This window comes from Rhododendron vialii, chromosome 7a (genome assembly GCF_030253575.1).
Source record: "Rhododendron vialii isolate Sample 1 chromosome 7a, ASM3025357v1".
NCBI lineage: Eukaryota > Viridiplantae > Streptophyta > Magnoliopsida > Ericales > Ericaceae > Rhododendron > Rhododendron vialii.
In genome coordinates this window covers 35,020,122-35,036,065 of record NC_080563.1, presented here as the reverse complement: position 1 = coordinate 35,036,065, position 15,944 = coordinate 35,020,122, and the positions used below count along the sequence as shown (strand labels likewise).

General features: G+C 36.5%; 1 protein-coding gene across 1 annotated transcript; it reads left to right on the top strand.

Annotated features, from left to right (window-relative positions):
* The first annotated feature begins 2,203 nt into the window (after positions 1 to 2,203).
* On the top strand, positions 2,204 to 7,451 carry LOC131333923 (cysteine-rich receptor-like protein kinase 44). Its single transcript, XM_058368744.1, has 7 exons — positions 2,204 to 3,192; positions 4,031 to 4,168; positions 4,423 to 4,553; positions 4,642 to 4,852; positions 5,021 to 5,258; positions 6,754 to 6,904; positions 7,023 to 7,451. The coding sequence occupies exons 1-7, from the start codon at positions 2,367 to 2,369 to the stop codon at positions 7,326 to 7,328; spliced, it is 2,001 nt and encodes a 666-aa protein (XP_058224727.1). The 5' UTR covers positions 2,204 to 2,366; the 3' UTR covers positions 7,329 to 7,451.
* Positions 7,452 to 15,944: the final 8,493 nt, after the last annotated feature.

Genomic DNA, 15,944 nt, shown 5'->3' with positions numbered 1-15,944 from the left:
GTTATTTTTTTTATCCAAAAAAAAATTGCATCTGTTATTTTTGTGTCAAAATTTTGTGACTTATTGATTCGTTTCGGCGAGAGGAATCGGAAAAGTATAAAATTTTGATCGAAACCCATAATTTTTTGAATTAAGACAAAAATAAGTAAAAAATATACAAAAATTATGAGTTTCGAACAAAATTTTATACTTTTTTGATTCCTCTCAACGAGACGAATCAATACGTAACAAAAGTTTGACATAAAACAAACAAATGCAAAAAAAATTCAAAAAAAGACAAAAATATAAATTTTTAACTTTTCAATCCAAATCCACCATAAGATGGACATCGCAATGTATGTACATGTTCATCTCTTTGTTTTTTTTAGTGTTTCTTTTTGCATGGAAGTCTTGACTGAGCAAGAAATATTTTATATTCTTTTTGGCTTTATCTTTTGGGTTCAAGCTAAATGGACGTTGTTTAGTATTTCTTTTGTATGTGTAAAATAAAATATTTTTATTTGGGTTTTAAGTTCGAAATCTCACAGGTGTTATTAACTCCTGTGGAATTAGTCCATACAGAATTTTACTCTGACATTAATTGAAACTCCCACAAACGAACGATGAGATTGGTTTCCAAAAATTAGTCGAAATACACATGAACTAGCTCGGACACTTGAGTTAAAAAAATAGAATACATCAATGAGCCTATCTTAATGTGCACTGAGAAAATGTGGTGCTCTTCTGCCCCCAAAAAAAAAAAAAAAAAACCTGGCGTCCTTTTTTAGTTAGAGAACAAAAATGCTAAGGACACATACATTTGTACACATATCTTGCACATAACTTTTATGGGGCCCACATCGGGTCCCACCAATATGATCCGAACCGCTCATTATTTTTAAAATAATATTTTAAGAGTTTCTGTAAAAAATCATCTAGATAGGATATCGGTAAGGGCTTTTTCAGAAATCGCAATGCGAATTAGACTGTTTCACCCTATGATTTTTGAAAAAGTCCTTACCAATATCCTATCGAGTTAATTTTTTACAGGAACTCTTAAAAAATTATTTTAAAAATAATGAGCGGTTCGAATCATATTAGTGAGACCCGAGATGGGCCCCTTAAAATTATATGTTCAAAATATGTGTAAAAGTGTATGTGCAAGAAACATGACTGGTTAGAGAAAGCAAAGCAAAAACAAATGGTTCTAGGGTAAAATTGTCTTTTGCAATTAAAGTCAGAAACATAGACTAGTTTTTGAAGAAAGTTGCATAGAAAGGACAACCAAGGGGAGGAAATTAATATTTAAATATTGTTCTCACACATTTTTGAAGTGTGTCTATTGGGCACACGTTAGTTGGACCGATCCTTTTTTTCAACACTTTTGCACTTTGAGCCCAAACTTAATTAAACTTTTTGTTTTATCTAATATCTTGGACAACGAGCTCCAACAACTTACAAACAAAATAAATATCAAGTAACAAATATAGATGACTAACAAGTATAGTTTGGAGGGCCAAAATATTAATATTTCGGCACTTATCAATTATACAACAATTATTGATTGTTCCTATCGTTGAGTATTGTGTACAATTCTCCTCTTGTTTGTCAAATTAAAATGGCTACTTGGAAATTTTCTCTAGGTGCATGTAATGCTGAGGGTGACTTAATTGGTCAGGATGAATTGTATTTGGTCTGACCACATGAGCAAGGCAGGAAATTTCCCACACCTTGATGGTTTCTCTTTATTGCCTGGACCCCTCCTATCTCTGTCAAACTTTGTTTGGTTTTGATGAATAGACTTTTAAGTTCTTGATGATTCCCCTGTAATGGCAGCTGAGTCGTAACTAAATTTGCACATACGACGCGTTAAAAGAAGCAATAAGGGAAATGACCGAAAACCCTGATAATTAACTTTTGGAGTTAGAAATCGTTGAAAACCTTTGATAGGTTCAAGTTCAACTAGGGAATAGGTCACAGAAGGATGAAAGAAAGAATGAATCACCAAATTGCTTTTGAAAAAACCTGTGACAGGTTCAACTTGTTGAGCAGCTTCGTTAGGCTTTTGGGGTGGGTTTCTGTAGTTGTTTCCATTATAGGAGTACAATTTAGTGTCTGAAATCGACCCTCCCTCTGCTTTTGGTATTCCTTCCTCTGGCCCATAGCTGACTTTGAAATTTCTCTCGTAGTATTTACGACAACGACCAAGAAAAACGACTCAGTTAATAAACCCATTGTAGGTATTCTCTTTAATTCATGAATGCTCTATTTAACCCAAAAAATTGGGATAAAAGAACATGAAACTAGATATTCCTCCAGTACTTTTACAACTAGTCCTGAAGAAAAGAAAAGCCTTTAGAAAGCGTCATTCTTGAACTCAATTACTGATGGGCACTTTGAATTCGCTTGTTCTTCTTTCTTGTATACTCGCAACCCTTCCCCTGACGATTGCTCAAATCTGTTCCAATAATTTCACTGCAAACAGCGCGTACGGCGTAAACCGCAACCTAATTCTCTCTTCCCTCCCTTACAATGTCACCGCTAACAGCACGTACGGTGGATTTTACACCGCCACTATCCCACTGCAAGACTCCGAGACTATCTACGCTCTCGCACTCTGCAGGGGTGACCTTGCCTACCAAAGTTGTTTTGAATGCGTCAATTCCTCGATCCAGGCAATAATGACGAATTGTCCAAACCAAAAAGATGCGCTTGATTGGGGATCAAATTCTCATTGTATTGTACGGTCCTCTAACAACTCATTTTTTGCATCCATGGTGTCGCAACCGGCCAGAGTCGTGTTTGGGGGAAACATTACAGACTACATCGATGAATTTGATAAGACCTTGGATGATTTGGTCGATGAGCTGATAATCAGGGCGGCTGAGGGTAATTCTTCCCTTAAGTTTGCAACGGGTGACAAAAATTATACCCAGTATAAGTACGAGAATATTGTGTACGGACTATTGCAGTGTATCCCTGGCCTTTCACCTGTTGATTGTACCAGTTGTCTAAGGGCAGCGGTGGGAGTTTACAAGGACGGTTTTTTGAGGAGGAGATTTGTGAATGTTATGACACCAAGCTGTATTTTTCAGTATGATTTGTCTGATTTTGTGGAATCTTCAGTTGGTGCTGCACCGCCACCGCCCCCCCCTCCACCGCCACCGTCGCCTCCACCGCCGCCGTCGCCCCCTCCACCGCCGCCGTCGCCAGGTATGTTCATGTCTGCATGGAGTCTTGCCAATTCTAGCACAAATTTACTATTAGTAACTCAAGGCTATACTTCGGCTAATTTTTGGCCTCTTTTTTTAGGAATCTGGACGAACCACATTGTAGAATGAACCGCAAAAATACTGTGTTGGCAGCACTACATTCCTTTTGATGGGCCCATGCTGAACAGAAGAAAAATGTAGTGCTGCTAAGACTGCATTGAGTTGACATATTCTTATCATTCCTGTCACACATGTATGTATGTGTGAGGCGGGTCGGTAGAAAACTAACTCTCCCAAAAGCTAAAGCTGTTAGGAGATAGGCCCGATAATATATCAAGCTATTCAACACCCTCCCTCACGTGCAACTCCGTCTTGCACATAGAGATGCAAACATCCATACATTGAGCGAAGACAAATGCAAAGGGGAGAAACATAATTCAAACGGGGAACAAATTGTAAATGAAGAGTCTTGAACTCAAGATCTTCTAGAACCTAAGCTTTGGTACCATGTAAGAGCACAAACTCTCCATACATGTCGCAACAACTTAGGCCTGTTGGTTCTTCATAGTATCATGGCATGCGAGACAAGGTTTTACATGAGGAATAGTGCGCTGTTGGATCACCTTCCAAACAACTTTAGTTTTCAGGACAAATAATTATCAAACGAATATGATTGTCGTGCAGTCCTGAAAGAGAAACACCTGATATGTGATGGCCATTTTACATTTCATGGATCTTGAAAACTTCACATCTATATATTACAGCCTTATGGAACATTTTGAATATATTTTTGGCTTATGTAAAGTGCTTTTACAAGAAAGAATTTCTGGATTTTGCAGGAAAGGATGATAATACAACTCGAACAGTCATTATTATTGTTGTTTCGACAATAGGTTCTGTGATAGGATTCATTGTCTGCGTTTGCATCTTTCTAAGAAAGAGGAAGCAGAAGAAGAATCCAAAACTAAAGGTTGAAGGTAAGCTTAAAATGGTTTATCTTGACCCTAAGTGGAGTTTGGCCTCCATTTACTATAGTTGAAATCACTTGCTCCTCGAAAACAGAGGTAGATAAAGAAAAACAGGTGAAAATTTTAGTATACTGACAAGGTGACAATCCGTATCAGTTGGCTAATCTTATTATGTAGAATCTTTGAAGAAAGTCTCCAAATGCAGAAATCTTCTTGGTAATTTTACTTGTAACTTACGCTGACTCAACTGTTAACTTGTGCAGTTTCTGAAGCTGAGGATCAAATTAGCATCGTGGAATCTTTGCAATATGACTTTAAAACTATTAGCATTGCAACGGATAACTTTTCCGATGGTAATAAGCTTGGACAAGGTGGATTTGGTGCCGTTTACAAGGTAATTGAATCTCGTGTTAACAAATAAAAAATTCCTTTTAGGTCAAAGTGGTTTGGTTTGGTTCACATATATTCCATTACACTTTCAGGGTAGGCTTTTGAATGGACAAGAAATTGCAGTGAAGAGGCTGGCTAAGGAATCTCTACAAGGAGAAACAGAGTTTAAGAATGAGGTTATGCTAGTGGCCAAGCTTCAACACAGGAATTTGGTTAGGCTGCTTGGTTTCTGCTTGGAAGGAACAGAAAGGCTTCTTATCTACGAGTTTGTGCCCCAATCAAGCCTTGATCACTTCCTATTCAGTAAGACTAATATAGATCTGAATATATATCTTTGATGCAAATACCATTTCAGCTTATGATAGTTTAGAGTTAGAATAAAGTCCTTGTAAGCAAAAGATTTCGATGTTTTTACTTTTTTAGAAATTTATTTGAGCTTTGATTCAACCATATGTATGGAAAAACATATAGATCCAAACAAGCGCAAACTATTGGGATGGGATAGACGTTACAAGATCATCGGAGGCGTTTCCCGGGGACTTCTCTATCTTCATGAAGATTCACGACTAAGGATCATTCATCGTGATCTCAAAGCCAGTAACGTTCTATTAGACGAAAGCATGAATCCAAAAATTTCAGATTTTGGCATGGCAAGATTGTTTGTGGTGGATGAAACTCAAGGGAGTACAAGTAGAATCGTGGGAACCTAGTAAGTTTTCAATTCTGGCCCCATCCTATATCTATAGCCACTATGTTTCATTGTTTCTTACCAAATGGTTTTGGTGCATTTATGGATAAAGCATTGTATTTGATCACATAAATTCCAAGGAAAGGACTTCATGCAGTTTGAACATATTAATTTGGGTAAATTTTATAAATGGTCCCTCTAGTTTGCATGAATTCTCATTTTCATCCCTCTAGTATTAATTATGTTACTTTTAGCCCTATAATTTGCATTCTGTCTCAATTTCATCCCTCTCGCTTACGGCGTTAATGAAACAAACGGAATTGGAGGACAAAATTGTCATTTCTCCTCACAGAGGGACTAAATTGAGATTTCATGCAAACTAGAGGGACTATTTCTACAATTTTATTTTTTACTTTTGTTTTTGCAAATAAATTAAAATACATCATATGTAATATATTTCTCATCTCATTTCATATAGAATAATCAAAATATGTTGAATTTTTTTAAAGTTTTTCTTGTATATATCACAAAAAATATGAGAAAATTCGAAAAGCAACCCCTATGTTAAATGTCTTGGCATTGTATTTTTTTTTTTCAATTGAATTTTCACTCCCGTTATTTTCTTTGTCACATGATTAAAAAGAAAAAGTTGTTCAGTAGTATTTAAAAATCTTGTAATTGTGTTTAATTAGGCAATGAAACACTATTGAATATTAAGAGATCAAATAAATTAAAATATGGGTACAAGTGTATTTATTTTGGGACTTACTCATAAGATCACTCAAATAACAAATAAACATGGATTTCGAACATTTTTTTTATCGGGTGAAAAAATAAAGAGATTATAAGATGATCCAAAGACATTAGCTAAGGGGTTGATTTGTGCATTTTTTAATATTTTTGTAATGTGTAATGAAATATACTCCCTCCGTCCCATAATATTTGTTCGGTCCGCAAAACGGAGACGTAAAAATAATACTATTTTTGTGAGAAAAGTTGAAAAAAAATTCAACAATTTACTAGATCTCGACAAGTTCTTTTAACTTATGAAAAAAATTTAAATTTTTTCTCGAAAGAAATGCATTATTTTGTAGTCCTCATTTTGCGGACCGGACAAATATTATGGGACGGAGGGAGTAAATTTTTTCAATATAGTTCAATTACCCAATAAAAAATAATTTAGTTATCAAATACATTACTTATGGTTTTATTTTATTTTATTTACAAAAAACGAAAGTAAAATGTATAATTTTAAAAATAGTCCCTTTGGTTTACATAAAATCTCAATTTAGTCCCTCTATGAGAGAAAATGACAATTTTGCCCTTCAATTCTGTTTGTTTAATTGACGGCGTCAGGGAGAGGGACGAAATTGAGATGGAATGAAAATTATAGGGTTAAAATTGATACAATTAATATTAGAGGGACGAAAATGAGAATTCGTGCAAATTAGAGGGACCATTTATAAAATTTCCCCTATTAATTTTTGTACTGATACCACCCCATTAACCATTGCAGTGGATATATGGCTCCAGAGTATGCGATGCATGGGCAATTCTCGGTCAAATCAGATGTCTTTAGCTTTGGTGTCTTAGTTCTTGAAATTCTGAGTGGTCAGAAGAACAACTCTTTCCGTAATGGGGAGAACGTAGAGGACCTTTTAAGCTACGTAAGTATGAAAATTCCATGAAAGATTGTTTACCACAAAAAGAAAAAACGCATGACATTTACAAGTCATGAAAGAAGGTAGATTCCATGAAACTTAAGTCACATGTTGAATCTTGCAGGCTTGGAAAACTTGGAGGGAAGGAACATCTTCAAATCTCATAGACCCCGTATTGAGGGCTAATTCGGGTTCCATGCAGGAAATGATAAGATGTATTCACATTGGGTTACTGTGCGTCCAGGAAAATATCGTGGAAAGACCGACTATGGCTTCAGTTGTTCTGATGCTTAGTAGTTCCTCCCTCAGCCTTCCGGTACCATCAGAGCCAGCATTTTTTCTGCATAGTGGTAGCACCAATTCTGAGCTTCCACATGGTCATGGAATGGCTGTGTCGGATCATTCAATTAATGAAGTATCAATTACATAGTTGGATCCACGTTAAATTCTCAAGATGTGATTTCAGCTATAACCAAATATGTTTGAACAAGAATGTGATTTCAGCAATAAGCATATCTGTTAATTTCTATAAAAGGAATGCTAATTGAGTAAACTGACTATTATAATATAGCTCTCCTTGTTGGTAAAATTGCCTTGCTTTGATACTTTTGCCTAATCATAGAAGAAAAGATGTTTCCAGCTTAAGCAGATGCACTGTCACGAGTCTCACTAGAAGTTAATTTTGACAAAATCCCCCAACTTCCTACCTAAATTAGGAAAATTGCAAAACTTGTTATCTGGTTACTAAATGAATCCTATTTTATCATCTCATTAAATCCCTCATAAAAAGGGTTAAAACTCGAATGATTATTTTACGAGCCTACCTTCATTATCCGGAATTTCCATGTTTGACGAAAGATCTGTTGCTATATGCAATAATCATTGGTGCTTAGTTCTAGAGATCATCGGTGGCAATAAAAATAGTAGTTCTAACTTCTGATAGGCTCAACAATCATGTGTAATCTTTCTAACTATGAAAAGATATATTAGTGATCGAAATATGTTTGTACAGATTTTCCAAGCGTACTTCACTTATTTGAGAGAGAGAGAGAGAGAGAGAGAGAGAGAGAGAGAGAGAGAGAGAGTCCAAACAAATACAATATCATATAGGCTTAAAGACTTATTTTGTCCTTACAAATAAGGCTCGGTTTCAATTTTACCCTCATAGTTAATCACTACTACAAAAATAGATATTGACCTCGGTCATCTAGTGTGATCTTTTACTTTTAATCTCGCATTTAAAACCGGGGTCTATTAAGGTGTAACTAAAAGTCCCTATCTTTTAATCACATGATAAAAATCGTGATTAAAACTAATTAAAACCGTGACAAAAAACATAAAAACTATGATTAAAAAATGACAAAACCGTGACCTTTAATAACTTAACACGTCAATTTTATTATAAAACCGTGGTTGTTTAGTGAGAAATAATCTCAATTTTTGAAAAACTGAGATTAAAAATGGTGTTTTCCTATTTTTTCCCTGTTGGGTTTTGAATCTGAGTCTCTTCAATTTTGTATAGAAGCTTCAACCAACTGCACCACACACACTTTTCAATATATAATTGAAATATTTAATATATAACATATGGGTTTAACATTAAAATATATTTCGAATATCATTTTGAACCTTTAAATATTAAAATTAGAAATTTTAATAAACATGAAAGTTGTAGCCCTTTATGTTATTATTCAAACCCAATTTGAATTATCTCAATTAATGGAGTTCTGAGCATAGAGTTATACTCGAAATACATTTGGCGACGAAACACAACCTTCATAAATTTTGTCACTAAAGGCACCCATTTGGCGATGAAATATATTTTCATTGTCGAAAGTACCCCATTTTTTGACGAAATATTTTTTGTAGAATGGTTGAGAGTGGTATTTATTTAAGGGTATTGCGCGCGGAGTCGATTAAGGAGTAAGCGACTTTCAACTTTTACAATATAAGAGCTTTCATCTCAAGTCTAAAAAAAAAAGTGATGTATTCTCTAAATTACGATCTCAGTTTCTAGATGACTGAGATTAAAGGTTCTTTTTTTCTCAGTTTTTTCGAAATGAGATATATTCTTTCATATACAATTTCAGTTTTTCAAAGACGAGATCTATTCTTTAAGTTACAATCTCACTTTTAGATTATTGAGATTAAAAAATCTTTTCATCCCAGTTTTTTTTGAAACGAGATATATTCTTTCATATATAATCTTAGTTTTTTTAGAATGAGATCTATTCTTCAACTTACAATATCACTTTTTAGATTATTGAGATTAAAAAATCTTTCCATCTCAGTTTTTTCGTATAACTGAGATTAAAACTATAGTCCATAACATTTTATTATGCTTTTACAAAAAGTGAGATCTTTTTAATTTTTGGACCGTGATCTTTATACCATTTTGTAGTAGTGAATTTTAACACGATTTCAATGTTACCCTTCCCGTTAAATTTGGATGGAAAATGCTTGTGTGGCAAACGGTTGGGTGATTGTGGGACATTCTTTTACACAGTAATCCTCCACCTGTAAAAGATAAAAAAACCCTAAAAACCAAAATCCATTCCTTACTCTTTGTTTCACCCCAATTCTAGTTTCTCCAGTGACTAAAACCTAAAACTAAACCAGCTGCACCCAAAAACTCTTCTCTCAAATCTCTTCTCCCATTAAATGTGATCCCCCAAAACCATCGTGAACCTTACCAAAAACCCTCACCATCACAAAGGAGATGCATTGTCGACCTTAGTAATGGCTACCTCTTCATCAAACAGCAGTGCAAGCAGTCGAAGGGATCGGGTTTGCAAGTGAGGCGAGAAACCAGTGTTGACGACTTCATGTTACAACTAATGCAAAAACATGTGTCATGTTACAACTAATGCAGTGCACTACATTGCTAACCCCATGAACCATTGATCAATCAAGGACCAAAAAAAAGTAGCAGAATTACATTCCAAAATCAGTTTGCACCACAAATCTCTATAGTGATTGACAGAGCTAGTTACCATAGTAGAACCAAATCCATGTCTTTTAACATGGCTTACCCCATGAGCCAAATCCAAAGCAGAACCAACAGCAAACAACAACGTAGTAAAAAAAAATTCAGCATAATGGTAGCAGATTTAGCAAAAGATGCCATCACATAAATCAAAGTTGCTGTAGCATAATGGTACCAGATTCTCATCAGATTCAGCATCATCACAGTATACCAAAAATACACTAAAACATTGGAGACACAACTTCAATAATTACCCAAGAGAAGTCATTTCATAGCCAAGCCTGCTCCAAAAGTCATTACATTACCAAATACTATTAGAAGCCAACTTCAAGTTTGTGCCCAGTACAATACCATTAACTTCAATAATTACCCAAAAGAAGCCAACTTAAAGTTTTTGGCCATTACAATACCTACTAGGATTGCATAAACAAAAAACATTGATTGGGACAGCATATTTAACAGTTTGTACAGCCCAAACTTGTCGTTTAGGTCCAGTCATAAATGTCCTTCAATCTGACATTGCTAACCCTTGATCTTTTCAACCCTCTGTTTGGGCCTTGGGTGGTGGGCTTCTTTCTCATTGTGCTGGGGCCGGGTGGAGCAGAACTGGAGGCTAGAATTGAGGATGGTGGCTGGAATTGGGATGGAGTCACAATGGTTGGAGGTGGTTGGGTCAAACTTGCCGGAATGGACCTCTGTTGTGGGCCACTGGAATGACCTTTTCGAGCCTTCTTAGGACCACCATTTAGAGTTTTCTTTAGGCTAGCTTTGGGACTACCATTTGGAGTTTTCTTTGGGCTAGCTTTGGGACCACCTTTTGGTGCCTGCTTTTGACCTCCCCTTGGACCAATAATACTCTTGTCTGCCCTTGTACCTTGCACCGATATATAAACCATTACAAAAAGGTACAAACAAGACTTAAACATACAGTTAAGCATTAGAAAAGGGGGGTACGGCTTGCATGTTACGGTTGTTACCTGTGTTTGTGTTGCTTGACTTGAAGATTCCCCAGGCAAGTCTTTATTGCCTCCAACCAATCTCTATTGTGGCCTTTGTTTTTCAACGAATACAATACAAAAAGATGGTGTTTAAAAATAAAAATACTATAATACTAATATTTGTTGCCCAAGTATTATTTAAGATAGATTTAGCCGACAAACGAAAAACCTCAATCCCATTGATTTACCTTGGCTTTAGCGTGTACCACTCCTGTTCGAGTTGTTGACCCTGCGCGTTGATCTTCTTCTCTTGATTTTGCCAACATTGTCGAGTTAAGGGTGGGTTTCGGCGGAAACATTTAGGGAAGGTGTTTGTTTGCTGGGTTTGGAGGGAAATGATTTGGGGGATTTAGGTTTAGGGTTTTAAGTCACTAGGGGAACGAAAATTGGGGGGAAACGAAGAGATAGGGAATGGATTTTGGTTTTTAGGGTTTTTTTTTTTAACAGGTGGAGGATGACTGTGTAAAAAATGTCCCATAATCACCCAACCGTTTGCTACACAAGCATTTTTCATCCAAATTTAATGGGAAGGGTAACATTGAAATCGTGTTAAAACTATGAGGGTAAAATTGAAACGAAAATTTTTAGGAGGATGAAATTGAAACCGAGCCTTATTTGTAAGGACCAAATAAGCCTACAATATATTCAGTAGAATCAGTACAATCAAATACAATACATGGAAATAAGATATGGAGACAGTTGTTTACAGGAGTACAACAATATCTAAAAGTTGGATTGAGAAACAATAGAGTCAAAGTAGTTTTAAAGAGGTCTCTTTACTCGCATTCTGCTCGATAGAATTTTGTCATCTTGAATTAGCTGTATTTTAATTCTCTTGTTGTCAATTAGCATGTCGATGAGAGTTTCCTTGCAATGGTTTCGGTCAGCTAGGCCTTGCTAGAACTCTTGAGTCGTCCTTGGATATGCAGTACTTTTCGGAAGCAATCCTGACTCCACATATTGGTCCTCTTTACTCGCATTCTGCTCGATTCACCCATTCTGCTCGATAGAATTTTGTCATCTTGAATTAGCTGTATTTTAATTCTCTTGTTGTCAATTAGCATGTCGATGAGAGTTTCCTTGCAATGGTTTCAGTCAGCTAGGCCTTGCCAGAACTCTTGAGTCGTCCTAGGATATGTAGTACTTTTCGGAAGCAATCCTAACTCCACATATTGGTCCTCCAATACTACTTCACTTTCATTTCCCTTTAGCTTGACCAGTGAAATCAGACCCAACAATACGCAAGAGATAACAAACAATACCATGCACTTATCATAAGGTTGAATAATGGAAGCATACCTGCCTAATAAAGATATCCTGCTACCATGAACAAACCTCAAAATTTGAATAAATCCTGGGCCATTCAACTGTAGAGCAAGAGATAACGAACAAAACGACGCACTTATCAGCAAAAAACTCTTTAGTCATTGGCGCCAGATCACCTGATGCTGCGATAGTGGCTCTGTAGAGTTGAACGCCAACAAAGACTAGTTGTGTTGACAACATCACAAATTTGTACAAGTTCAAAACTTTTCCTCTCTCTTCGTAGCTAGAGGGAATTTCCTATGGATACAACGTCGGACAGAATCATGAGCCCGGCCTTCACATCAGCCCACAAATCTTTGTCATTTTCATCCACTTTGTCACCCTTCTTGGCCAAACGGGTCAAATACAATGCTGTGTTCACACTTTACAACAACAGTGAGTAAGAGCCCAAACACCGTGCCCCAACTCCTTGATAGTTCAGCTTGCGCACACCTCGTTGTCCGGGCCAGCTTGCGTGCACCTCAACTAGTTCCGTGATTGTGAAGTTACTGACTGGGCAAACTCTCGGGTGGATCCAAGGTTTGGAATTTTTTGGCCTATGTGTAATTCGAACATGCGACCTCATCAAAGATATATAGACAATCACCTATTTTCTTTCTCATCCAACTTGACTAAACCACTTGGGGTGGGTTGAATTGTCTGGTATGAATTAAGGATTTTCTATTGTCCGTGGGAACCCTGTGAAAAGAGGTAAAAAAAAATGAAGCAACAAGTTAACTTTGGTTGATTGAGAAACCCAAGCCTCTGATTAAACACAAGTGTTTGATGATAAACGATAATTTTCTTTATTCATGAGTTGCGGTATCTTATATAGAGATTGTAAACTAACTAGGCAAATAGCTACAAATTAGGAGATCCTTAAGACTAGGACCACAAAATAGGAGATCCGTAAGACTTGGACTCCAAGTCCCTACAAAAGTTACTAATATTATCTCTACGCGATATTGTCCATATGATTTTTCTGCCCATAATATAAGTGTGTGCATATTTGTACTAGTCTACCGTATTTTTATTTGGCTTTGGAAAGACTTATTAAATTCTTGATGATTCCCCTGTAATGGCAGCTAAGTAACGAAGTTTCCACATAGGACGCGTTGAAAGGACCAATTAGGCAAATGGGCGAAAATCTTGAAAACTTATGAAGTTAAAAATCGTTGTTTTCTATCATTTCTTTCTTGCTTGCTTTCTTGTTTCGTTTTGCTATTTATTTTTGTTTCCGTTTGACATGGGAAGTCGTAGTCTGCTAAGGGGATTGTTATGTTATCGGTCTTGCGATAATATTGCAAAACGTACCTTTGACAGGGATTAGGCCAAAAAAGAAAGAACGAATAAATCACCAAATGCTTTTGAACAACCACCCGGTCTGAGTTCCACGTAAGAAGTTTGCATACGAATTTGTTCGATTTTACAAGTAAAACTAGAGGACATAATTGTCAGTGGCCTACTGATCAAGGCACTTTCGTTCAAGCATGACGATTGGGTTCAAATTTTATATAACTCCAGGAATTGTTTCTTTCCCTTTCCTTATTCCCTCCTATACATTAGCAAAAAGAAAAGATTGTAGTAATTGTCAATCGGTAGCAAAGCTTTGATGAGATTCTATGGTTTCCCCGGACGCCTAGTGAGAACATGGTAAGCTTCCTCGTACTTTTTTCAGGTGCTCCTGGAGAAAAGAAAAGCTTTTACAGAAAGCGTCGTACTTGTGGTTTTGTTTTTTGTTTTTTTTATAATTATTATTGGATTTTTAAGTACTCCTTATGCCTCTATTTAAGAAGTTTAGAGTTTAGTTTGGAATTTGGATTGCATGCATCCATTGTTCCTCCAACCCCTCATTACCGACCTTGAACGCTTGATCATTAGCTTAGGGGCCGTTCCACAAACTCAAAAATGTTATTTATTATTATTTTTTTGCAATTTTCAAGCTTAAAAATAATGAGATTACTGAAATATAAAAATATGCAATATTGATTTTGTTTGAAAGATTTCGATGAGTACGCAAAAACTGAGAACACCAATCAGCCCCACAAAACGAGAAATCTGTACGTAACGTACATGGCGACAGACCCCTTAGATAGGATGAGAAACAAAATTCAAGGATAGATCAACAATGAAATTTAGTATGCCACACACATTTACGGATATTGGATCAATGAGAACACAGCATTTAATCTCACAACATGAGACAAGTCCACTACCTATAAGAGTACTAACAAAAGAGTATATGAAAGTGGGGAAGGGAAAAGCCTATTGCAGATAATGTGCTCAAACCACAGCACCCTCAAAAGACTCACCCCTCCCATCTTTTCTCTACATGCAATAGACTCCGGTTCCTCAACTCCCTCCACTTGGCCTCGCATTATTCCCCCACTAATTATTATCTCCTCTCTCGAAAAAAGGTGGAGGCACAAACGCACAGCTCGCTAGGGAAGCACACAATATAATGTCGCACAATTCTGAAACGAGAGCTCAAACTTTTTGCCACAAGTGATTAAGATATATATACCTGATATATATAGTAGAAGTATTAGCAACATATAATGTGGTTGGCAGGACCTTGATATATCCAACTTGAAGTAACAAATCTGCTACCATGTAATCCAAATCCACCTTCAGTTTGATGTAAGCACTTTGAAAAGCGGACCAACAAACTGCTTGTTGCATCTTTTTTCAATCTACTTAATGTCTGTTGAAAGTTCTTTCATCATCAATTGGAATGCAGTGCTATGGTTGTATTTTCCTTTTTAGTGGTCCAAGTTCTTGCTCATATTCTTTGAAATTCAGATTCAAAACGCGTCCGGAGGTCTCTGCAATTTTAGGAATTGCGGTTTCTGAACTACATTAATTCATTTGGCACCGTTTACATTATTATTTATATGCAATATGGATATTGTTTGATAGATCTCAATGAGACAATAGCGGTATTGTGAATGCTGTGGAATTACTTGAAGTGTCCAAAAGACGATTTTGCATGATGAGGGAGAGTGGTTGGACCTCCTAATTACTTGATGAGGTTTCCACATTTTGTGCAGACAATGAAATTGACGTTCCTAATATGGATGATCTCTTAACTAGGAAAGGGCAAAGAAGTGGTGAAGTTCAGGAGATTACGAACTTGCAATACTACAGGGTCGAGGTATTCTGTGATGTCTTGCAGATTCAAGAACCAATTAATGCTCGTTTTCCTGACTCGAGCATTGAGTTGCTACTTTGTGTGGCATGTTTGATTCCATCTAACTGGTTCTCTAGGATTGACAAGAAAAAATTGACGTGCCTTGCTGAGTTTTATCCAAATGACTTTTCTCCAATAGAACTCATGGTACTTGACAATCAGCTTGAAACTTACCTTTTGGATGTGCGCTCTAGTAATGACTTCTTAAGGCTGAATACAATTAGTGAGCTTGGTAAAAAATGGTGGAGAGTGATAGGGAAACCTTTCTTTGCTGATTCAAAAAAAAAAAAAAATTGGTGGAGAGTAGATCAGTGAACTCATTGGTTTACTTGCTTTTGACGTTAGCATTGGTATTTACCAGTTGCGACTGCTAAGAGGGCGTTTTCTGGTCTGAACATTGTGAAGAATCGGTTGGCCAATGAAACGGGAGACCTATGGATGAGTGATAGGCTGGTTTTGTACCTAGAGCAAGATATCATTGATGGAGTTGGAAACGATACCATTTTACCAAGCTTTCAAAAGCTGACGCCTCGTTGGGTCGATTGTCAAAGGTTATGTTATGCGCTT